General features: G+C 41.3%; 2 protein-coding genes across 2 annotated transcripts in view; one reads left to right on the forward strand and one right to left on the reverse strand.

Annotated features, from left to right (window-relative positions):
- The window catches only part of LOC139120144 (regulator of G-protein signaling 12-like), a 435,920-nt gene that overhangs the window by 305,713 nt on the left and 103,323 nt on the right, over window positions 1-26,884 (reverse strand). The window lies entirely within an intron of this gene.
- Window positions 4,225-26,459, forward strand: LOC139120723 (E3 ubiquitin-protein ligase TRIM56-like). The gene is made up of 2 exons (XM_070685260.1): window positions 4,225-4,265; window positions 25,458-26,459. The coding sequence occupies exon 2, from the start codon at window positions 25,470-25,472 to the stop codon at window positions 26,457-26,459; it is 990 nt and encodes a 329-aa protein (XP_070541361.1). The 5' UTR covers window positions 4,225-4,265; window positions 25,458-25,469.

Here is a 26,884-nt window from a genome sequence, read left to right on the forward strand (position 1 = left end):
TCGTTTTTGAGCTGAACGCATTCGTGTCGGGGGAAAGTCCGTGTGAAGGGGGGACTTGGTTGGGGTAAACAATTTTAAATAGGGTCTGCTGCATGCTGCCTTCGATTTAAATAAAGGCACTTCTGGGTTGAGAAAACCATACGTGAATTGGAGTACACTATGTCGGTTAACGTGTGTGAATGAGGTTCTATCGTATTTTATTTGACTCTCATTTTACTTCAAGTAGACTGTGCCACAATGTGGTTTACAATAAACCAACCCATCATTAAAGTGACTAACTTTGCTCCGACAACGCGGAAGCTTATGAGACGTCACAACGCGTCATACCAACGTCATATGACGTATTCAGATGTGTTCTGCCAGTGAGCCAGGGGATCTGAAAAAAATGACCCGACATATAGTATATGCAGTGCAACAAGCAACTTGAGTTGCCCGTCGGGTTGCCTCGTTTGTACGATGTCATCGTGTCACTCGATTACCATGGACGAAAACAACAATTGTCTGCGCAGCGTAAAAATCTCCGTGTGAATTTATCTCTGAGCTCATGGAAATTCTCCGCGCTGTGTAAAATCTCGGTGCTCTTAAAAAATCTCCGCTGTGTAAAATAAATCGTGGCGGTGTGCAAAAATCTCGGCGCTGTTGAAAACTCTCCGTGCTGTGTAAAGATCTCCGCGCTGTGTAAAATAATTCGCGGCAGTGTGTAAAAATCTCGGCGCTGTTGAAAACTCTCCGCACTGTGTAAAAATCTCCGCGCTGTTTGAAAATCTTGGTGCCTTTTAAAATTTCTCTCTACTGTTTAAAATTTCTCCGCAGGCTGTTTCAAAGCTCCCTGCTGGGAGACAATTCTCCGCACCGTTTCAAATTTCTCTCTACTGTTTGTTCTCTGCGCTATTCACTTCCGTGACTATTCAATAAGGAAAATGAGGGCAACTTCACACAGCGTATGCGTACAGCTGGCGATGTTTTACGGGTCGAGTATTAGCCTGCTATTAAAATACGTAGTCCTCACAATCGCCTTGTCAGACGTAGACAAAACAAATTGAAATCATAAAAGTCGACAGGAAGTGGCCAAGGATATATCCTTTACAATCGAATTAATGTAAGAGAACAATTTACAAAAACACTGAACATTTGCGGGGGTATACAAAACGAAGACCGAAGATCGAAGACCGAACACCGAAGATCGAAGACCGAAGACCGAAGACCCCTGAATTTGGATTAAAGGCACGATGCACTCTAACCGGCAAGGACGGATCGAACGTTATAGTATTTAGTACACAGTAATTACGCTGTTTCAGACATGATACACGCAAAATTACCATCACATCGGAGTCAAACTGAAACACTCGCCTGCGCGACTTGATAACGATGGCGGCTAACATTTCAAACACAATACACGAAGTTCAACCGAAATTAAGCCAATGCGGCGAAATATGGCCCTTAAATACAGGAGATATCACAGTTCTTTGATTTGTACTTTTGACTTTGACAGATACGGCAAGCCGCTAGTATTGGTTTCGGATTGTAATTCTCAAATAGGCGCAACTATTTTAAGTTTAAATGTTTCATATGGCCATTTTTTATACTACTAATTTTGGCGGTTTTCAAGTCCAAATGTACAAAACGAAGACCCTGGCATATCTCTCGTAATAATCGTCCATTTTTCGTCGGGATTGTTTCAATTGGTCAAGGTGAGAGTTATTCATCCACAACATTTTAAGTTTAAATGTTTCATATGGCCATTTTTTATATAGTTGTGGATGAATAACTCTCACCTTGACCAATTGAAACAATCCCGACGAAAAATGGACGATTATTACGAGAGATATGCCAGGGTCTTCGTTTTGTACATTTGGACTTGAAAACCGCCAAAATTAGTAGTATAAAAAATGGCCATATGAAACATTTAAACTTAAAATAGTTGCGCCTATTTGAGAATTACAATCCGAAACCAATACTAGCGGCTTGCCGTATCTGTCAAAGTCAAAAGTACAAATCAAAGAACTGTGATATCTCCTGTATTTAAGGGCCATATTTCGCCGCATTGGCTTAATTTCGGTTGAACTTCGTGTATTGTGTTTGAAATGTTAGCCGCCATCGTTATCAAGTCGCGCAGGCGAGTGTTTCAGTTTGACTCCGATGTGATGGTAATTTTGCGTGTATCATGTCTGAAACAGCGTAATTACTGTGTACTAAATACTATAACGTTCGATCCGTCCTTGCCGGTTAGAGTGCATCGTGCCTTTAATCCAAATTCAGGGGTCTTCGGTCTTCGGTCTTCGATCTTCGGTGTTCGGTCTTCGATCTTCGGTCTTCGTTTTGTATACCCCCGCAAATGTTCAGTGTTTTTGTAAATTGTTCTCTTACATTAATTCGATTGTAAAGGATATATCCTTGGGCCACTTCCTGTCGACTTTTATGATTTCAATTTGTTTTGTCTACGTCTGACAAGGCGATTGTGAGGACTACGTATTTTAATAGCAGGCTAATACTCGACCCGTAAAACATCGCCAGCTGTACGCATACGCTGTGTGAAGTTGCCCTCATTTTCCTTATTGAATAGTCACGGAAGTGAATAGCGCAGAGAACAAACAGTAGAGAGAAATTTGAAACGGTGCGGAGAATTGTCTCCCAGCAGGGAGCTTTGAAACAGCCTGCGGAGAAATTTTAAACAGTAGAGAGAAATTTTAAAAGGCACCAAGATTTTCAAACAGCGCGGAGATTTTTACACAGTGCGGAGAGTTTTCAACAGCGCCGAGATTTTTACACACTGCCGCGAATTATTTTACACAGCGCGGAGATCTTTACACAGCACGGAGAGTTTTCAACAGCGCCGAGATTTTTGCACACCGCCACGATTTATTTTACACAGCGGAGATTTTTAAGAGCACCGAGATTTTACACAGCGCGGAGAATTCCATGAGCTCAGAGATAAATTCACACAGCACGGAGATTTTTACGCTGCGCAGACAATTGTTGTTTTCGTCCATGGTAATCGAGTGACACGATGACATCGTACAAACGAGGCAACCCGACGGGCAACTCAAGTTGCTTGTTGCACTGCATATACTATATGTCGGGTCATTTTTTTCAGATCCCCTGGCTCACTGGCAGAACACATCTGAATACGTCATATGACGTTGGTATGACGCGTTGTGACGTCTCATAAGCTTCCGCGTTGTCGGAGCAAAGTTAGTCACTTTAATGATGGGTTGGTTTATTGTAAACCACATTGTGGCACAGTCTACTTGAAGTAAAATGAGAGTCAAATAAAATACGATAGAACCTCATTCACACACGTTAACCGACATAGTGTACTCCAATTCACGTATGGTTTTCTCAACCCAGAAGTGCCTTTATTTAAATCGAAGGCAGCATGCAGCAGACCCTATTTAAAATTGGTTTACCCCAACCAAGTCCCCCCTTCACACGGACTTTCCCCCGACACGAATGCGTTCAGCTCAAAAACGAGCTTCAAGCAAAATGAGTTGAGCTTCAAAGGTAATCTAGGGAGTCCGATTCAAATAAGTCGCAGCGCAAAGCGAATGCATTTCAAGAGAGTTGCATGAGGTTCGAGCGAGTTGCATGCAGGTTCGCGAGTTGCATGTAGCTTCGTGAGTTGCATGCAAGTTCGTGAGTTGCATGCACGTTCGTTAGAGTTGCATGTAGCTTGGTGAGTTGCATGCACGTTCGTGAGAGTTGCATGTAGCTTGGTGAGTCGCATGCAGCTTCGTGAGAGTTGCATGTAGCTTGGAGAGTCGCATGCAGCTTCGTGAGAGTTGCATGTAGCTTGGCTCAAAATGCAAGTTCGTGAGTTGCATGTAGCTTCGTGAGTTGCATGTAGCCTCGTGAGTTGCATGCACGTTCGCGAGAGTTGCGTGTAGCTTTGTGAATCGCATGCAGTTTCGTGAGAGTTGCATGTACCTTCGTGAGAGTTGCATGTAGGTTGGCTCAAAATGTAAGGTGTTAATTTTGGCATGGATTACACGCCATAGAAGGACGCTGTCACCAGATTTTCGCCGGATTAACTTTGACAAAGTCAACAACGAACCCACCAGCAAGGGTATAACAGTTATGACAGACTAGTAAACTGCCCTATGCACAAGCCGACATTTCGGATTTTACGCGCATGCTCATGACTACCATCTTGGGCACCATCATCCGCAAGTTCAGCGCAGCCTCCGTCACGGTATACGACACAGCGGCGGCCATCGGTGCGGTACGCGGTGCGGTGGTGAAAGATTCCAACCAAAGAGATAGTGAAGGTTAGTTTACTCTGAGAATCAGTTCAATAATCTTATTTATACATTAAGCCATGATTTTATATAAAAAATCCTGCAGGGAAAACACAGTATTGATGGACGTGCATGGAAACAATAGAGGCCAAAGTGCGATTCAGGGCGACTTTTTTACGTCTTTATACCCCACAACACGTCGAAATATCGGAAATATTGGAAATGTATCTGAAATGCAATGTAAGAGTAATTGATGCTGTTTCAATATCAAATCGTTCAAGAGCCAATATCAAATCGTTCAAGAGCCAAATCGGATTACGTTGAAGTACGTGCCTTGCCCTTGTAATTTTTGGCAGCTGTATCCGGGTTGACTAACTCTCTGTCCGTCCTGTGTCCAGGTAACATCCAGGTATAACATGTCCATTTTAGTCCGAAGTCCAGAGCAGCTATGTGTAGATTGTACTCATATTCCAACATCGCTGTATGTTCGTGGTAGGCCCTGGGGAGTCGTCATAATTTATGCATGGAGAGGGAGAGGGTGGTGCTGCCATGTTGAGGAATTCGTTGATATACTCCAAAATTTCGAGAATGCTCTCAGCCGAATCAAAGTCACAACAAAATATACAGTGTAGATAAAAGCTCACACTATAACCGGTATCCAACCATATAGTATTGTTAATTTGGAGGGTTATCATGTATCATATGATATTGGTAGGGTTTTCACTGGGATATCTGACAGGAGAGAATTTGAAAGTAGGAGAGAGACTGAGGGGGTGTGTCAGAGGGGACATGTCCCTGTCTTGCGCTGAAAATATTGAGAAATTGATGTGTACAATGGTGCAGTTTGGTTCAGTCTGAGAGGTGTTTCAATTTGTTTTTCATAAGTATAAAACTTAGGAAAATGACATAGGACACTCCTGGTCCGAAGGGTGGAGAGCATGAGAGGGCTTGAATAGAAAATTTTGAGAAATATGTGTGCAATTGTGCAATCTGAGAGGTGTTTGAATTTATTTTGCACTGGGTAAAAACTGTTTGAAAATGACATGAAACACTGATATTTTAATGACACGTTTTGCATGATCAGTGTTTCAAACAATGAAACAATGACAACTCATTTTGTAGCTATTAAAAACAGTTCTCAGTGTGCATGATATTGCAGATCAATTAATATGCAGGTAATGGCAAATCTACAATTTTTTGTCTTGCGCAAAATTTCACATTTATGTATATGATATAAGTTGACCAAAGAGCCAGAGACAATATTTTCTGGATGCGCTATTTATTTGTGTGCCTGGGGTTGAGATTTTACATCCGTAGAAATGACCTTACTAGCCATACAATTTCTCCAGCTGCTGGTTTCTAATGAAATTCCTGTTAATAATATGGTGTGACTAAATGTCAAAATGGTTATTGAGCTTAAGTCAATTAAAATATATGTTTCTGTCATAATAAGGATGAATTCACAACAGTTCAGTTTTGTCCTAGATCCTGTGCACTTATAATGGTATCTGCTGAGTTCAGCAGTCCTCTATGACGTCTTTATATTTAACATTTATAAGAGTGAACCACGCTTTATCAGGTAATCATTTCTATGCATAGAATAGCATGTAATGCATTATGATTTATTAGTCCCCCAGACTTATGGTTTGGGTTCCTTCCATCCGTCCGTCCGTCCACGATGATATGTGGGACATGTCTGAGCCAATTTCTTTCAAACTTGGTACAAGGATAATACACTATGGCATACATATATGCATGTCCATTTTTTTGGGTGTGGCTTGCATAATGAGCTCTGATTTGCATAATTAGTGATTTTTGAAAAAGCTCTTTTTCTTAAGGGACTGCACCAAGTTTTATGAAACTTTGTACACATGTTGGTCACACACAGCTCTAATAGCACATAAAGACATTTGTCAGTATTTAGTCAATTAATTGCTAATTTGCATAAATTATGGATTTTCATAATTCTGCTAATATTTCAATATATACTGACTCAAATTTAATGAAACTTCTTGCAGATGTACATACCAGAGCTTAACTTTTGGCAGGCATTTGGCAGGATCATGTCAATTAATAGCTAATTTGCATATTTGATGATGTCAAGAAATACCCAGTGGCACTCAAAGTTGAAACATGGTACAGATGTTGATATGCCAGAGCTGTAACAGTATGCAAAGACATTTAGCAGGATGTTGTCATTTAATTGCTAATTTGCATATTTAATGATTTTTCATAATTCTGATTATATGTCAAGAAGTACAGATTTGGATTTGATGAAACTTAGTACGGATATTCATATACCAAAGTTGTAACTGTGTGCAAAATCTTTTGCAGGATCATTTCATGAAATTGCTAATTTGCATATTTTATGAATTTTTGTAATTAAGGAAATATGTCTAGAATACCACAGCAAATTTGATGAAACTTGGTACAGATGTTGATCTCGAAGTGTTGTATTAGCAAACAAAGACAATTAGGAGTATCTTGTGAATTAATTGATAATTTGTATTTTAAATGAACTTTCCTAGTTAGTGTGCTATGTCCAGAAATATTGCATCAAATGTGATGAAACTTGCTACAGATGTTGATCCCAATTGTTGTACAGTTGCATGCAAAGACATTAGTCATATCATGTCAAATAATTGCATTTTTGCATATTTAATGATTTTCATTATTAGGCTTATACATCAAGAAATACTCTATCAGATTTGTGAAACTTGGTATAGATGTTGAGCTCATATTGCGTTAACTGTGTAGGACATTTATTGGTATCAGTATCATGTTTATTAATTTTTAATATGCATGTTTAATGACTTTTCCTTATTAGTGTGATACGTCCAGAAATCCTGCATCAAATTTTATGAAACATGGTACAGATATTGATCTTCCAGTAGTGTAAAACTGAAAAGTGACATCCTGTTGATAAATTATTTATTGACTTATTTAATGACCTTTTGTGATTAGGGTGGCAGCCCAGATTGGCTGAATAGGGAAACAATGTTTGTAATTAGAGATCTATATTCTGAATGACTGCACTAAATCTGATGACACTTGCTGCAGATGTTGATCATACAGAGATTTACCAGTCAAGAAAGATGTTTTAATTTTAACAGTATCAATAGCTAATTATAGGAAGTCTTTTCTCTACTGAACATGAGGACATTCTAGGTTCATATCTGGTGTTCTGACCTTTTCATGTCAAGAGTCATTACTCAGACATGGTGGACCAGTTTCTTCATATAAGTTGAATTTTGACATTTAAAAACGCAGGGCATGACATACCTAATTCTGTCCAACTTGCAGGGCCTGAAAATTCCCTTTTTTCCCACTGGTCCCAGGACCAGTGACCTGTTTTTAGCTCACATTTGGTATAACCAATGTGAGTTTATCGTATAAGCTGAAGTCGATGGCGTCTGTGTGTATGTATGTATGTACGTACAGTATGTCCATCAACATCAAAAACACGCAAACCGCTGCACATTTCAGCTTTGTATTTGTGTGGGGATGCATCCTGGGCTATAGATGAGGTTTTGTTCAAATGAAGTCTGCATTGCCAAAATTATGCAAATGAGCTTACAAAATGTGAAAATGGTCAAGAATTAATATCTGGAGAACCCCTGTTTTGATCGCTTTGAAAATTTGTGTGCAAGTACATTAGGTGAACCTTATACAGTTTTATGAATATTGTGAAAATATCCTTAATTTTGTATTTTTACTGAATTTTTTGGTGATTTTTCTCATTTTCAGTAGAAATTCTTCTTCTCTGAAACCGCCAGCCCAATTGCTCTCAAATTTGGGTTGGATCTTTGCGAGGGTGTTACGCTTCTAATTTGTTGAAATTATGACAAAATTGGGAAAATTACTATTTTGGAGCAATTTTGTCATTTTTGGTCAAAAAATCTTAAACAGTATTTTCTTTTTGAAAACCTTGGACAGACAGCTTTTATATTGGTACACATTGTCCTGAAATATACAAATTTGTATTTTTAAGACAATATTGTCATTTTTGGTCAAGAAAACTTGTTCTCAAAATTGCTTGTTTGATAGCTTTGTAATTTGGTATAAAGTCCCGAGGGATGTTATTAGATAAATTTTCTGCTCAAAGTGTTGGGAAACCCCAAAATTTGTATATTTTAGGTAATTTTCTCAGTGTGTGACCTTAACCCTTTCACCCCCAGTTCCCTGTATACAGGTCCAACTTTACCATAGAAAACAATGGATTTGGGACAAACCATGGTGGTGAAAGGTTTAATGACTTACACCAACCCAGGATATGTTTTGAGACAGTTTCAAAGGCTGTGAACGTAATTTTGTCATATTTGGTATCAATTTGTAGGAAAATTTGATCCAGAAAACAAAGCTTAGGTGAATTTTTCATTGTGGACCAATTTTTGCAACTTTTCTATGTAAGACATACAAGAACTGATGAGAAATTTGGATCCAGGATAATTCCAGATGTTGTAATCACCGCCCACAATGGAAGGCATTTCACCATCTGTAACTAACTTAAGTGCTGTTTACATAAGAATGATAACACTCATGGTATTAATTAAAAATCCCCAAGGTTATAAATATATTTATGTCATCTGGCGTTATGTAATACCAAGGGATGGAAACATTTGATATTCAGGAGGGTAGGGTCTAGAAGATTGATAAGGTAGCATTACTTTTTTACCAGATCCCTTGTACATTTTTTACCCACTCCCACCTTTTCTTCTTATCAAACCTTCTCTGTCTATTTTTTGTTGTTGACATTTGCTTATGTATTTAGGATTTGCTTGTCCCATTGCTGTAGAAGTTAATATGCATGTCCTAAAGATGACTCCAGTACTAAGTTGGAGACCTTATTGTTGTACTTGGGCCTCAGCCCAGTACCGGTACATTTGTTTTCATTCCGTGGGAATGTATAACCGTAAGGTATAACCATTTCTGGCTGAGACCAGGGAGGGCAAAATGTCTTGGCTTCATCTTTCTTGGCATAATAAATGGCGTAATGATGTTAACTGAATGGAAGTGCTGCTCTCAGCCAGTCTTGAATAAGTGAGATGTGAATATTAATGCTTCTCTATCTGAGTTTTTGCCACAAAATCTTCTGAATATAATCAAAATGTGCATCGAAATGCAACAATTAATGCACCCTCCGTTTCCTAGGCGATGGCACGACCCTTGCTACACCCACTGGACGAGCCAAAGTGGGAGGGGTAATTTCAGTTTGGTCGAACAAGAGGGCTCGAGACCAGAATTTAACATTTAAACTTGAAACATGTTTAATCGCTGACAAGATGTGGACTAGTGTTAATCAAAGAAAAATTGTGAAAAGGAAAGGTTTTATATCCCGGACACAATGAAAAACATTACGACTGGAAACTGTACCCCCAGTTGAGAATAGTAATGCCCACAGCGATGGAGAACACTTATCCTTGAGCTGAGAAAACCAGACCATCATTTCGAAATAGAGCTGCAGATTCGAGAAGCTCGTTCAAAATAGCTAGGTACACCCCATAAAGGGGTGGTTTCGAGTTTTGAGGGCAAATTTCGCCTCCTTCATATAGAAATCGTACGTTTGTTTTTCCAGGAGAACACACCATTTGACACAAAATTTGCATGTAAAGGGGTCGCCAGTAAGCACGTGGGTCAAATCTGGCATAAGAAACAATATGAAATGTCGGGTAAAGCCGGTCCAAAATAAACTGATTTGAACTTTTGTGTTTTGTAATTTATACCACTGCAGTAACATTACCTTTTTTGACAACATCACACAATGTAATACGTTTTGAAACTGAATACTCCGACGTATTCTGTGTCTCCTTTGCTAAAAAATACGGTATGCCGATTACCATGTAAGGAGATGATGACGTCAAGACAGATTTGTAGTGCGTTTGGTCCTGGATGGTGCACGAAGTTTTGTCAAGGTAGCTTGTGTATTTATTTCCTAAATGGGAGAGATTAGGGTCGATCTAAACGAAGGCCGAAGAATGTTATGATACTCTAAGCGAGCTGAACTCTAACGCGAATGGTTGGATAATTTGGAGGATGTCTAGAATGATCTCGTCTCATTAAGATTATTTGGCGGTCAGTAATTGAATTTCAACTGCATCACAATTTTGCGAAATGAGTATTCCGTCGAACGGTCAACAACGATATTTTAGAAATCTGGAGACATGGCACATCGCATTTTTTATTTTTAATATTTACAAAAGCAATGATTTTGTCGAAAATTCTGAAAAAATATAGGAAGATTTGATCGCGAACACATTTTCACTTGGGGTCAACTAGCCCTGCGTACGATGCTGTGTGTTCCGCTACAGCTAATCGCCCCGCTCACCACAGCCCTGCAAAGACCCGTACGTAGGGTCGGTGACTTCAAATCCATTTTGGGACTTGACGTAAAAAGCCAAATTACTGCCGAAATTCAGCGTTCTTGGGCCCAAGTCGTATCCCAGCCTACCTCAGCTACTCGATCGCTTCCAAAAATGACAGTCTTTTATTCACTTCTCGTAAATAACCGTCGATGTCGGCAACTCTCTCGCTAGCCCTGCGTACGATGCTGTGTGTTAGCTGTAGCACATAGCATCGTACGCAGGGCTAGGGGTCAACAGCCATGTTGCCTCAAAACTTTAATATTTCTGTCTGCACTCATATCAAAACTCAAAAATGTCGGATATGAACCTGAAAAATCGATGCAATTTTGTCAAACTTCGGCGAAATTTCAGCCTATAGACAAAATTTCATCTAGGTAAGGTAAACTTACTGAAATTTGATCGACAAATAATCCTGAGCTTGAACGTGACAGCTCGCCTTCTCCGGGAAGTCAAGTATCCAGCTGCCCATACACAGTTGCCCATATGGCCAGGTTTATGAGATTGTTTTCAAGCGACGGCGGCAGACCGTACGGGGCTCTGGATATGAACCTACCGCCGGTGTAGCTGTAATAACTGTTGCGTTGTTTTTAGTGCCCACGGACGAAGTCCTGGGGGAGTTATAGGTTTGGTCATGTCAGTCCGTCCGTCCGTCCGTTCACGCAGATATCTCAGACATGCCCTGGTCAATTTCTTTCAAACTTTGCACAAGAATAGTACCCAACCCCATACAGATGCACGTCGATTTGTTTCACAATGCGATCGAATTTTGCCGTGTTAGAGGACTTTTAATTTTCACCTCCATAGACTCCCATGTATAAGGCAGTTCTCCATAGACTCCCATGTATAAGGCCAAGAAAAATAAAAATTTAGTTTCTCATCGTATTCATATTGCCTAAAGGATGCAGTGACACAGTTTTTTGTCCCCACGGATAAAGTCCAGGGGGCTTATAGATTGGGTCATATCCGTCCGTGAGTCCATCAGTGAGTCCATCGGTTCAAGCAATATCTCAGACATTTTGACAAAACATCATGTGACCTTGGTGACCTTTGACCTCAAATATACATTATTGTCCATAACTCAGTAACCACAAGTGCTAAACCTTTCATATTTGGTATGATGGGACACCTTATGACGCCACATATTGTACTCATTAATTATGCGCATATCTAATTTTGAGCGAGCCAATAGAGCTAGAGGTCTGATTTTTGGTATATAGGGATAAGTTAACAATATAATTTGTTTGACAAAACGTCACGTGACCTCAATGACCTTTGACCTCAAATATACATTATTGTCCACAATCAGTAACCACAAGTGCTACACCCTTCATATTTGGTATGATAGGAACCTTATGACACCATATATTGTACCTCATTAATTATGTGCATATCTTATTTTGAGCGAGCCAATAGAGCTAGAGGTCTGATTTTTGGTATTAAGGAATAACTTAGCAATACAATTATTATGACAAAATGTGACGTGACCTCAATGACCTTTGACCTCAAATATATTTATTTGTCCACAACTCAGTAACCACAAGTGCTACACCCTTCATATTTGGTATGATGGGACACCTTATGACACCACATATTGTACCTCATTAATTATGTGCATATCTAATTCTGAGCAAGCCAATAGAGCTGGATGTCCTGATTTTGGTATATAGGGATAACTATAGGGTAGAAATCTAAATATGCCCATCTAAATATTAGACATCTACCATCGAGAACAAAAGAAATTTGCTGTAATTTGAATATTTAAGGAGTTTAAGCAATTTCCACTATAAATAAAGAACCCCTGCCTCAAACTCCACAAAAGTTGCTAGACATATTTTGCCGTTGTCATGCCATTGCTTCGTTTAATAACCAGTTAATCAAATGCCTAATTGACTGGAGGAAATTCAAGACCATATTTGAATAGTAGTATATATTGTCCTCAAAATTACTCTATCACGGCCCAAGTACTCATTGCCTTCAGCAATACTGCCTTGTTTTTGTTATTCTTGTTTTTCATGGTTTGACTATTCTCGAATGGGCCAATTCAAACGATGTGAGCACACTGTCCTTGACGGTATTTTTTTTCACTGGTCCCAAGGTAAAATCACTGGTCCTGAAAAATTTGCATAACAATACGAGAATGATTCATTTTCGTACTCATGTTATGTATGCATTTCTATCAGATTTGCTTGGGATTTACACCCGGCAAAAACTGTCAATCTTTGTATACAGACACACTGCATAAACATTTACTTGGTAGATTTCTCAAGTACTTGTACACATACTTGACATGTTTTTGTTTTACTATTGCTATGAAGTTCACTTCATTTTAATAATTGCCCAGTGGTTGATTCTTTTCCATTTAAATTGCAAAAATAGGTTGAAAACACAAAATATCTGAGAGGAACTTCTTTTTCCTTGATGATATCAATAGCAAATTGCCATAACGCTATTTTGACAAGCTGGGCGGTTATGTTAAGGTCAGCTACAATCAAGCTAGGGGGTCTGACTATATCAGGAATTCAGCATGGTGACCTTCTAAATTCTGAAGCTTGCTTGCTACGTACGATCGGAAAGTTATAATGAGACTCCTTCCAGAGAAATTTACTGCAAAACACTACACTGATAGACAGAGATATAATGTTTTCACCAATTTTTGAGTTGCTGACATTTTTTCGGTGAGGCTATGGTCCAGTTTTTACCACATTACATTTTACATGTAAAATGAGTACGTGGCCCGGCATTTGATTTTTGTTCCTTGGTCCAGTGCAGTGGCTAGTGGACGCACATCGCCTTGCTCATATCATGAATCGCAGACTGTAACAGAGTAACTGATTTTCCTTTAGAGTTTACGTTGTGATGAAAGAAATAGACTAAATTTTAAATGTTTGATTGACTTAAAAGAAGCAATAACCTGTAGGAGCTACGATTGTGTGTAATTTTGTAGCTAGAAGACGTAGTCTCACAATGGACTCTTCAGTGAAATTCTCAGGCTGATTTTAGTGCGTCCCAGTATTTTGGGGGATGTAGTTTCATTTTGCATCAAAAGACACAAGATCACAATCTGGGAAACACTTGAAAATCCTTGCGAAATAAATTGGCTCCCGTTTGTACTGATCCGCGGACTTTTTAGGGGTAATTTTATACTGGTCCGGGATAAAAAATCACTGGTCCGGGACCTCGGACCAGCATTTTTTTCAGGCCCTGACTTGGTAAAAGGACATAACCCTATGGCACTACTTGTCTATATCCAATCCAATGTGGGCATCAGTCACAGACAGGGCTTTGGTACTTGCATTCCTTGTTTCATGCACATCGTATCGACTTCAATTTTTAGTCACTCCAGTGACAAATTCCCAATTACAAGGGGGACTATGTCATTGTCAATGACTTGTTCATATAGAGTATTAAAACTCAAAACTTCTTTACTGCAATGTTGTGTTTATCAAGAGACTGCCAAAAGCTGTGTAAAAGACGACAGAGGAAAAAAAACAAGACAAGTTGATGTAAATTAAATGCAGAGATGAAATTTACATTTGGTTGAAAGATAAAAGGATTCTTTATTGCTCAGATATCTGTGGATTGTGACGAATTATGTTCTTGCAATAAAAGATGCGTTAGTTATCAAGGCACTCACTGGTTTGTATACTTTGTAGGATATGCTTTCTTTACACTTTCTCCCCAATAATCTGTACCTATGAATGGAAAGTAGATGTTTTTCATGATTGACCGGGCAAGTGTACCAATTTTTCATGAAATGCTGAAAAATTACTCAGTTGGTATGGTAATTATAGTCCATACACTTGGTATTAAATTGTACAATGTTTTTATAAAATTGTACCATTTTAAAATTATTATTTTTCATCCTTTTCTACTATTTTTGTACCATACATTTTCATAACTGCACTAAATGCTTCAGTACATTTCCAAAATTGAGTGCGCCCCTTCTCCCTCTCGTCATTTTGAGCCCATGTAGGTATACATATAGCTTTCAATTATGAGTGAACCTGCTCAGATTCCTCTGACCTTAAGGCCATAAATAATGATGCTCTCTGAGGCTGAAGGCCTAACCTCAGTAGTAGTAGTGTTAAGAATAGTCTTTGGCTTTACACTTCAATCATGAACCTTTGAATGACCCTCCATAGACTGTAGAGAACCCCACTCTACGGTCTACGGACTATCCAAGCAATGCTGCAAATACCTGTGATTTGTACTAGTCATTGTCTGGTACCAATTGTCAATACAGTAGTGTTAAGAAATTTCTACATGACGACTTGCTATCCAAAAATCAGACTATGTTCTCGGTCAGATTTAAAATCAAAATGTACTGCACCCAATCACCTCACAAAGATATCACAGTCACTAATTATAATCATTTGGCTAGATCAATAGTTAGACGTGTATACTGATGTTTCATGTCAGTGCTTTCTGCCCTTTTCAATGACAGTGAGTGTATTTGTCATGGTCTTTGGCAATTATTTGTTTTAGAGAAATTTATGAATACTTCTTATAATAGGAAGGAATAGGAAGGAATATTTCATGTCAACAACAATCCAGGGCAAAAGAGTTATGGTATATATATAGCGCTAATATGAATCGTCTTAATACAGCAACACGCTATGCCAGTGGAATATAAAGCGCCCTCTAAGGCCCCCCAAAAATATGTTTGTTTCTGGTCATGACATATGGCAAAAAATGATGTGGCGATGCGATTTTTTTCAATTTAATTTTTGGTGGAATGTGATACATTTTTTCCTTTTTTAGCAACGAAGTTCCGTAACTGAGGAAGCTTATAGAGTTGGGAGAAGCAAAAGTGACGTCACTTCCGTCAACAGCTTCCGTAAAAACTATTTGTCACACCACGTGATCACACTGTCAACAGCTTACGTAAAACTATTTTGTCACACCGCGTGATCACACTGTCAACAGCTTCCGTAAAACTATTTGTCACACCACGTGATCACACTGTGCTATGTATTTATTATAGCCACCATGACATTACTCGAGAAGGAAACGCGAGAGTGTTGTGTACATGAAATAATAATAAAATGAAAGTTAGAGCGTACGTGTGTGTGTGTGTGTTGGCCTACATGGAAATGCGATAGACAATAATGCATTCACGTTAGAACGTCTATGCTCGATCAATTTTGTAGTGTTTTTGTCGTCAGTGTAGTGAACCTGTGAAAAACTAAAGATCTTGCGTTTTTGGTGAAGAAGTCCTCTCGGGGATACAGATACCATGCACTGTGCAGGTTGAACCCAGAGGTCAAAGCAAATGCGATAGACAATGCTCGATCAATCTTGAAGCTTTTTGAACTGTCAGTGTAAAAAATTACTGATCTTGCGTTTGTGGTGAGAATACCTTCTCGGTGATATTGTTACCGTGCATCGTGGAGGTAGAACCCTGAAGTCGATGCCCCACTGGCCTGCCGACTGCGTACTGTTACGCTGTTTGCAAGAAAACGCGATAGACTAGACTAGACCCTCCACAGAATGTGCATTTACGTTAGAACGTCCATCAGGTCCATGCCATATCAATTTTGAAGTTTTCTGCCCCGTCAGTGTAAATTACGACATTGCTGGACATGTGAGTTTTCTATTGATCTTGCGTTTTTTAACCCTTTCCTGCCGAGCGCCCCTGTCCGTTATCCTGCCAAGTCGGTCAAAACCGGCCCCCTTTTCCGTGTCTACAGAAGATAGGCTCTCCTGCACGCTTTCCTGCCAGGCATTTGGCGGGAAATACCGCATTTTCGGGGTACGATTACTGACCATATACGTGTTAGACTTCAAAAATTTTTGCATGCCCGTATAGAGGGGCAACCGCTGATGAGGTTGTGTCCAGAAAATGACGAGGTCACGGGCGTTGTTTGCCCCGGGGGACGTGCACTTTTATGCCCTTTTCTAGCTTACTTTCGCGGAAGTAAAGCTCGTTCGCCGGCACGCACGGCCACACCGGGGAAACGTCACCTCTCTCGTGGGTTAGTAGAAGACCCAGGGGTTAGTGCTATGGGTGCGGGAGCACCCTCAAACCTGTCCTGTTTCCCTGGGTTGTGTCACTTGGCCACGTACTTTGAACGACTTGGAAGAGTCGCACAGTGCAGTCTGCTTTGACGTAGTGTCAACGACATAGTTCCGCCATTGAAGGAAGGCGTGTACGTAGTTTGGCCAGTTCAGTGAACACTTAGCTCGTTAGTGTTACCGTTTCCTAACAGGTTAGTTGTGCAGTTGTTACTAAGGTGCAGTTTTGTACCACCTTAGCTCTGGACAGTGCAACTGCTCTATGCACTAACCCCAACGACAGATGGTTGGTACAACGTCTACGTCGCACGAGCACAGCCTCCGTTGGGCTGTGCCCCTCCCACGTGATACAACGCACGTTCATCCATTACTATAGCGTCCTTACGGATCTGCCAAAAACGAAAGTGGGGGTAAAAACAAAACAAACGAAAATATGCGATCATAGATAGTATTTTATTCGGGAATAATTTACATTATGCCGAACAATAAATCTCGGAGTCTGTCTCGACGTCCGAGTGCATGGTCCGTGTTTCAAAAATTACAATCGGGGTGGCAGATCCGTGTTTCAAAATTATAATAGGGGGAGTTGTACAAAATAATCCGTCTAAACAAAACAAACGAAAATATGCGATCCATTATTCGGGAATAATTTACATTATGCCGAATAATAAATCTCAGAGTCTGTCTCGACGTCCGAGTGCATGGTCCGTGTTACAAAGATTACAATCGGGGGATTGTACAAAATAATCCGTGTTTCAATTTACAATCAGCGGGATCGTAAAGCACAAACAAACGGCACAACCGTGCTCAAAATGTGATCATGGTCCGTGTTCAGAATACAGTCAAGCCACTGTTAGGCGAAGCTGTCCCCTGTCCGTTATTTACGTCGGGTTCTCTTGCTGATGGGTGTCGTCGGGGCTGTGTGAGTAGAGGTCTGCACGCCAATGCTCCTCTTACCTCGTAGCATCATGCGATGATGAAAAGCCGCAAAACACTCGCCCTCGTGAAGATGAACCCCGCACAGACTACATCCTTTGGACGTCTCAGACAGTCGTCCGCTCGCAGTGGTCTTACCCTCTCTGCTGCATACTTTACAGCATTTCTGCCGCCCCTCCAAACGGCTGACAACGTGCATCGGCTGATTTTGTGGATTGATGTACGAGGCAAGAGAAACGGTGGCCTCGACCTCTCTCACACTGGGCTGCGTTCGCCCACAATAACCGCCAATGAGTTGTTTCCCGACAGCAGATGAAACATCTTATGGGTCAGCTTACTATCAGGGTGTACATGCTTGAAGCATATATATGCATTTACCAGGGCAACATCAATCAGGTAACATGCCAGATATGTCCACCATCTGTGGTTCTTGCGCCCAGTGTGAAAGTACTTGCGCTTCTGGTTGGCTCGGTCGACGCCTCCCATGTACCGGCGATAATTATACAGCGACAGAGGCACTTGTCGCCGCTCGTCTCCCTCCCCCACTGGCACGCACTCCAAGGGTGGATAGACCGTATTCAAGATCAGCACCTGAGCGTTACTATCCTGATAAGCAGTGATGTTAAGACGAGAGTCCGTTCTGGTCGTGGCTTTCATATCCCCAACAGACAGAGGAAGGCGCTTCCTCTTACCCGGCGGAATTAATTGAGGGGGCATGGTGCGACGATTACGGCGGTTAAAACTCCCGACCATGTAGATCCCTGTCTCCATCAGCTCTCTAGCAGTAACGACCGTGCTAAACAGGCTATCACAGAATAGGCTGTGATTATATCCACAGAATGGCTGGACCAGCTCCATCGTAATTCTTTTCACCACACCTCGCTCCTGCCGTCTCCCATCAGTCCGATCCCGATATTTCACACCTAGGTACGGTGCAAAGTTAGCGATGTATGCAGTGGTGGAGTCGCACAGCTGCCATATCTTGAAACCGTCTCGATCAGGCTTATGCGGTAATCTCTGCTTAAATTTAGAACGGCCCTTAAATCGCACCATGCCCTCGTCGATGGAGATCTCTCTACCCATCTTATAATTATTTACGCACCGGTCAACTATGGGCTCCATCCATGGATTGATTTTATACAGGGGATCCTCCTGACACCGACGTCGGCGGCGTGCCTCATCAGGATCACGACGTGGATCGTTCTCTGGGTCTGCCAGATGAAAGTATCGCATAAGCTGCTGAAAGCGACTGCGGGTAATCACAGTAGAAATACCCTGGTTTCTCAGAAAGGGATCGCTAGACCAATAATCCTCCACTGATGATTTACGGTCGATACCCATACAGACTAAGACGCCAATGAACGCCTGCACCTCTCGGTAGTCAGCGTTACGCCAGTATTTATCTATTTTCCTAGCGATATGTCGCTGGTGGAATTTGGCGTATTTATTAGTCTCGTCCTTGGCCAATCTGATCAGTGTAGCTGGAATAAACTTAAAAAAGTAATCGAGCTCACGGGCGTGGGCTGGGCAAGGTGAAAGTCGGTCCTCTCTCATGGTCAAAATCGGTCTCCTCAAATATATTAGCATCGGTAGTCTCCGACATACGCCAGACAGGAGGGGTGTCGTCCTCCGCCAACACAGCAGCAACGTCATCATCGTCGTCAGAGCTTGCCTCACCTACATACTGCCTGTCATAAAAGTCATCGTCCTCTGCCGCATCCTCGTCAACCTCCGAGTCGGACTCAGCGGTGATATCACCGTCGTCTGGGCGTCTGGCCTGAACTCGCCCGTAGCGGCATCAAGGATCATATCTGGCTCAAAATCAGGTGGGCTATCCTGATAACGAACCCTCCGCACTATCTTTTTCGGCGGGGACATCGCAGCACACGAAACTATGGCAGGAGCGGGCTCGGCAGCCTCTGCTGATGACGAGGACTCAAGCTCTTTCGCACTGGGCACAGGAACCTCGCCTGACGCAGGATGAGGGCTCATAGTAGCAACAGGTGGTGTCTCTCCCGGAGCAGCCTGGGGAGAACCAATGGCATCAGCCGTCTCATTACTCACTGTCTCACTAGCAGCAGCAGACGTAGTCTGTGCAGGTGAAGTATCTCCCACAAGAGCAGATGTAGTCTCTGCAGGTGAAGTAGTCTCTCCCGGAGCAGCCGGGTGAGAACCACTGGCAACCGGTGACCCGTCATCATCCTCATCGGCAGAACGATCGGTCTTACGTTTACGCTTACCACTGGGTTTTTCAGCCGGAGATGGCTTCGCCTTACGGGAGCGTTTCTTGCCCGACTTCTTAGAACGTTTACTAGGGACATCACAACGATCGCTACCACTACGCCCGGAGACTCTGCATCTTTGAGCTTCAGTCGTCTGCTCGCCTTCAGAAAACTTTTGCGGTCCGTCAAGCTCATGTCTGGAACAGTGTCGACAGACTAGCAGGTCCCTCCCTTTTAAAGCCACAGGGAAACAAAGCCCTGGACATGATTGGACGCAGGGGTGTTAATATATGCATCCACCTGTTATTATAATGGACCTACGGCAATCAGTCCACCAACCGGCGCTGACATTCCTACCCGTCATGTAAATTGCCTGTCCGCACCATTTGATATGCTAATAATACTCATTTGCGATGCAAATCCCTCGAGCACTTAGCATAACATAGTCAATGTCATTAGCATCTCAACTTGACATTCCGTCCAGCTGGGTACGTGGCATGCGCACCTGCCACCCAAGGACGTTGGCCCAAGCCCATGTTTAGTACGGGTGGGAAACCCGTATCTTTAACCTCATGTCCCTTCTAAGTACGCCTGCGCAGGGCGTATTGTCATCCAAGTCGGTGACAAGCCAACCCGACAGATCGCCCATTAAGCAGTAATGGACTGGCCGTCTCGTTCTTGTACGGCAACGAACAGTGCTTCAGCGGCTTGTTTAGGTCATAACCGTCGCCTGCCGAGCGGCTTACCCAACTAAAGCGGTCAAAGATGAAGGATGCCAAAATTGTCAACAGCTGTCTCGGCCTCGTCCGTTGGGCAAACATGGCTCCTTCAAATAACGTGGCCAGCACGTCTACGTCATCAGCGGTGATGACGACCCGTCATTGACGCCCGAGTGCGTAAAACTCGGAATATACCGACAGGTACCTCTACCTGAGTCGGTCATACTACGGTATAAACCAAACACAGGTCTGCCAACTCCCGTTAGACTCGGCCGTTAGCCGAACTTCACAGGGACAACATAGGCGTAACAAGTCGGTGAACAACGGTTCACGCACCTAACCGCAGCCGCCAAGTCGGTGAACAATGGTATCAAATTTTGAGGCCATGTTCCTGAATGGCAAGGCTGAGGCGGTGTGTTTCGTTGCACGGCTTGAACGTCTAGAGCCAAGTGCAGCCGACAACGTCCGACATCTGAGTGGGTAGTCTTTTCGAGAAGGTAACAAGTCGGTTAAAAGCGGTGGTTACCCTTCACAAATGTCGCTCAAGTCCGTTCGGATCAGTTCCATGTCAGGGACTAATCAAGCCGAGTCCGTCAAATCCGTCCGCACTTCCCGTAATCAGGACCAAGTCCGTGATTTTCGTCTCGCACCATTGGCAAAAAATTGCACCGCCAGCTGAGGCGGTCTTAGGCGGTTGCCTTACAGAAAGCCGAGTCCGTCAAATCCGTCCGCACTTCCCGTCAATCAGGACCAAGTCCGTGATTTTCGTCTCGCACCATTGGCAAAAAATTGCACCGCCAGCTGAGGCGGTCTTAGGCGGTTGCCTTACAGATTAGCGTTGCCGAGACGGTCAATTTCGGCCGCAATCTATGTAGTGCCTCAGAGCCAAGTTAACCCAAACTCCGCTAGAATACGTCAACGTGCTAACCTGCCAAGTACGCTACTCGTCCCCCAAAAAAAACCAGTCCCCCACCGGGGTGGGGGACTGGCTGGGTAGCTTCCGCACCTATCCCTGTCGTTGGACTCTCTGTGAACCCATTTCGAGAGCAAACGCCGTTCCTCGCCCAAAACCTGTCCTCGAACGACCCCTAGCGCGAGCAAGGGTTTGCTACACGTAGTTCCGTCGACTAGGCAGGAAAGGGGGTACCAAAAAGTAGCCCGATTTCCACCGCCTTGGCAGGATAACGGCCGTGGCTGCTCAGATTCTAGCTACACCGAATTTCAAGCGGATTTTCACCGACTTGGCAGGAAAAGGGTTACCATGCAGGTCGAAGCCCACCGGCCGGCCAACTGCCTGAGTAGGTTATGCTGCTACAATCGTAAAATCGTGGATAAATTGTTTCCAAATTTAGGATGATATTGTTGAACGATGTCAAAGTTTGGTGGATATCTTTGAGGTGGGCGTGTAATGCTTTTTGCACGGGTGTTGATCGACGCTCATAAGCTGATATGTCATTGTGAAATCGGGCCTGTTTGACTTTTATTATAGGGGTCGTGTTTTTCTGGTGGTTGGAAAGGCAAGGCTGAAGTTGTGTTATACGCAGAAAGAAAACCAAAGATAGCATAATATTATATAATATGATGAATTTACCATTGAGTATGCCTTGTTATAATAATAGAGGTATGGACAATTTGTTTTTTGTCCTGTCAGTGTAAATTACAAGATTGGTGGACGACATGTGAAAACTATTGATCTTGCGTTTGTTTGTGGTCTTTGTCTGACAAGCCGTTCAGATCTCCTTTATACTGTGCAGGGGAGAATGAATTACGTTCCTCATGGGTTTATGATATGTCAAAAATACGAATTTTTGAGCGGATTTACAATTTTTTAATGCCAGTTAGTAAAATTATGAGTGAAAATTTCAGCTTCCAATTCATCGGCGCGATCGTGCAAGAAACCTCAGTCTGTATGCTGAAAACGCTCAGTGTGTAGGGTGTGGGAATTTTCGTAGTGTTTTTTCTCGCTTTATTTCGCAATTATCAGCAAATACCTCAATAATTCAAGGTAACCCTTTCGTCAGTCGTTTCCTGGAGTTTCAAAGTCATACAAACGAAAATGAATGAAAAATTGCCATGCAAAAATCGTGCATCGGCGAGAGTGGCCGCCGTGTTTTCACCTCGCATCAAATTTGATTAGTCAGGAGTGGATTTCTGGAAGTATTTTGGCCAATAGAAAATGCCCAAACAAAACTACTATTCCTCAGTAAGTTTTATCAAGCATGCAAGTACGTACATAAGGATCGGCTGGCCATTTTCTGTTGGAATTTTCAAACGTAGACGGACTACAATTGTGTATACCAAGTAAGACGAGAGTGGAAAGAAAGCAGATAGCTTAGAAAACAAGATAACAGACACAAAGAAGCCCTAAGAGGATACAGAAACGGAACTGAACATTGAAGGTCAGTACACAAAGTTGTACCTATATGCATACTGTACATGTCAGCAGCGACTTTGAAAATCAAGTGGCTCAAATAGGTCACTCATCAAAGGTATCTTGGACATATAGTGAGCTATGTTATGAGACTGTGTCACGTGAACACCATGGTTGAACTAACACGACTACCGAGAGGTATTTCATGTGATGCAAGTGACACTATATAGTATTGAAAGTGCATTGTAAATCAAAGTATGATAGGAACACGAAATCATTTCAATCAAAATTTTATTTATAATTTGTACCATAATTTGGCGATGTCAGTGAATTCATATGAAACTTCTGCAGTCATCCATATTTAGTAATAGTAAATACAGTATTTTTTGGCTTGGCATATTACTACTTATCACTGTTTATGACCACTTTAAATGTTCACTTATTACTTCTGAATGTTCGTGAGAGTGTGGGATAAGACTGGCACTTTCTACAACAAATAACTTTAATGAGTTTGCTAATTCATCTCTACAAGCTTTGCATTTGTATTTCTATGTCTCATATTTTCAAGACTGTTGACTTGAATTGATAAAGTTTATTTTGACATGTCATGTCTACTTTTCATGTTATATTGTTTGCTAAATCAGATTTATTTCTCTTTCAGATAACTCTAATGTGGCATTAGCATGACAGAGAACGACATGTCATGATGTATGAATGGAGCAAGGACATGATTATATATAGGTTGCACCTCTATCGCAAAAGACAACAGTTAGTGTTGAAACATGCTCAAATGAAGGAGAATGGCAACTGCTATCTTGCATGCTTCAGCCAGAGACATTGCACATTTGTAGATTTGTCTGAAACTTGTGAAAGCTCTGTTTGAACCTGAGATTTGATCGAAGGATGACAATAAAGGTGTTATTAAATGAAGTATTAATTTGTGTTTGTACCATCATTCAGTGTAGTCCATATAAAATAGATGTTGCTTTTTGCTTGTACAGTGTCTCACTTTGCAAATTCCCAGTTTACTAACAAATTTAGAAATTTACTTAAGCTTTTGAGACTGAATTTGTAAATTTACTAAGTATTTTCGGAAGCCAGAGGGGAAACAGGCATACCAGTGTGATGGGCGACCAGAAAGTCCATGGAAATCAAGCAGGTTCTTACATGAATATCGCTGTTTGGTGTGTTGATTTGTGACACACTATGCTAACATGTTTCAACATCCAAAGAAACATTTGGAACTTTATAGTCAATACAACATATTAATCAATATTTTAATTTTGTATCGGGATATCACAAAACAATGTTGTGATCATCGCGGTCCAGCTGTTATGAGTAAGCATGTGTACTTGGCTGGACCGATCAAGTTTCTCCAAAAATCAATTCACTGTCATGGAAAAGCTAAAGTGACGTCTTTAATAAATGTGTCCATTCAATATCCAAAGAAAATCAAGGCTATCAATGACACGAAGAAAGTATATTTTTGTTTTAAACTACAGTTCTTTGATGCAGTGCTGTCGTCCAATCATCCATCATCACGGCAGATGTAGTGCATGCAATACACAGTCCACATTGTCCAGTCATGCATGCATGTTTTCCTGTTATAATTCAATTGGGTCAGAATTTTGTAGCAAGGAACATACCAAATCTTGCAGATAAATCAATTTGGATGATCTATGTTGATCTATGCAAATTCCAAGTTTGGTGGACATGTGAAAATTATGTTTTTTTGCCTTCATGTACGAGGTGGCACGTTTACCAAGCTAGACGCTCACTGCTAAAAACAATAGGTTTTATTGGTTTCACATTTTAACCCTTTATTTGCATCTTTCTCAGCAACATTCCCAAAACCTCTCTCCTTGCATTCCTGCCGCTAAATGCACTGGGGAGCAGAGTGTCATATCATTGACGCTATTTTTTTCATAGGGCAAATGAAAAACGGGGGAAAAAGAGTTGACGTGCACACTTTGAAGTGATACGCACAGTGACCAGAAACAAATCAATTTTTTTTGGCCTAACATCCAGCAATCTTTGCCTGTGTGTTCTCAGTTTTAAGCTGAAAATAGGATATATATGCTGCTGTCAACAAAAGATTCTGGCATTTTGATTAAATATTGGACGCAGGGTGTTCAAAATAGTTCATCCAGCTGCATCATTATAACTTTCTTGTTCAGAAATATTTTTCTATTTTTAAATTTCACTTCCCTTCAGGAAAAAACACATTTATATCTTGACAATGAAATAATCCAACCATACTTATTTTAAAATTGCATTCCCATCAAAACACATCCATAGGAGATCATCACCACACTGCAGATGTACAGACTATATACTGGTGTGTTTAAAGGCATAAAATGTAATGCTACCATACAGTATATGCTGGACATTCACTTTTTAGCATGTACATATGATATCCATATGTTTTCAAGCATGGTGCTTTCTCTTTTGATATCTTGAATAGAGAATTCGTTAACAGCTGCAAAAATGTTGTGCTAAATTTAGTCATACATTGAAAATGGTCAAGGTTACATCAAGATGAAATCTTTATGTGTGTTGTAATTTTACTGCTAAATCAAAGTGTGTCTCTTTTCCAGGTGACATTCAACATGGCCATGGCATCATCAGTTTCCAGTGAGAAAGTTTTGACGGACATCAATGAGCAGATACTGCTGTGTGCAATTTGCATGGAAAGATTCAAGTCACCAAAGATATTGCCATGTTATCACACCTACTGTGAACCCTGCCTGACAGAATGGGTTAAAACCAACAATGATAAGCTGATCTGTCCAACATGCAAAGAATTGTTCCCTTTGCCCTCTGGAGGAGTATCAGCTATTGATAATAATCGATTTATAAATGATTTGCAGCAGATTTTAAGTGATGTCAATCCTGATTCTGAGAAATCGTTGTGTGATGTCTGTGAAAGAGAAGCAAAATTTTGGTGTCAAGACTGCGGTGAATTCTATTGCGATGATTGCGTAAAAGCACACAAAAGAATGAGATTTAGCAAAAATCATAAACCAATGACTGTTGATGAATATACAGAGAAAATGTCTTCTGAGCACTCAAGACTTATTCAACCAAGGTTCTGTGATAAGCATCCCAGTGCACAGCTGGAATTGTATTGTGACTCTTGTCAAATCCCAACATGTGTGAAATGTACCTTGGTTGAACATACACCACCAGAACACAAAACTTTATCAGTAGAAGCAGCTCTTGAGAAGTACATGCCAACCATGAAAGAGTATGAAGGGAAAGCTTCTCAGAAAGTGAATGATTTAAAACAGGCAAGAGATGGAGCTGTTGATGTGGGCAAATGCTTGGAGAAGAACAAGACAACTGCTGAATCACAAGTCAAAGACCTGTCAAAAATTGTGATGGATATTATACAGAAGCAGGAAAATAGATTGCTTGCTGAAATTGCTGATACATATTCACCAAAGCGCAAACAAATTGATTCCAAGGTGGAACAATTGGAACATAGACTTGTTGGTGCAGAAAGCATGCATTCACATCTGAATCATCTGTTGAGGTATGGTGGTGCTGTGGATATAATGGCAGCAAAACTGAAATATGCTGAGACTACAACAGGATGATATGACACAAGAAGGGGATAATGACATTGATAGCAACATTGTTTTCACTGAAAATCCACCATGCAGACTGGTCAATATTGGCTGTGTCGGGTCAAAAGTAATTCATTCTGATGTGGTAAGTCTGTATGTCAAACACTGTCATGATACCCATCCAAGTTAAACAATACTATATGGATTGGATACTGGTTCTATCTTTATTTTGTTGTCACTTTGAATTTCGATTTCACCTTTTTCAACCATCATGAGATAACCGATATATCCTAGCAGTGAACATCAGGATTTGAAAGGTCTTTACTATCGCTGTATTTATGTCAATTTTACAAATACATGTATTGGTATTAACTTGTCTAAGTGGGGGGGCCGGGGAGTCATTCAAAATTTCTGAGTTAGAGGGGGGTACTCAAATTCATCATGGTTGGCAAGGG

Source organism: Ptychodera flava, chromosome 20, assembly GCF_041260155.1.
Source record: "Ptychodera flava strain L36383 chromosome 20, AS_Pfla_20210202, whole genome shotgun sequence".
Taxonomy (NCBI): Eukaryota; Metazoa; Hemichordata; class Enteropneusta; family Ptychoderidae; genus Ptychodera; species Ptychodera flava.

What these genes read in the sequence shown, in the direction of transcription:
- LOC139120723 (XM_070685260.1), top strand. Translation starts at nt 25,470, where the DNA reads ATGGCCATGGCATCATCAGTTTCCAGTGAGAAAGTTTTGACGGACATC.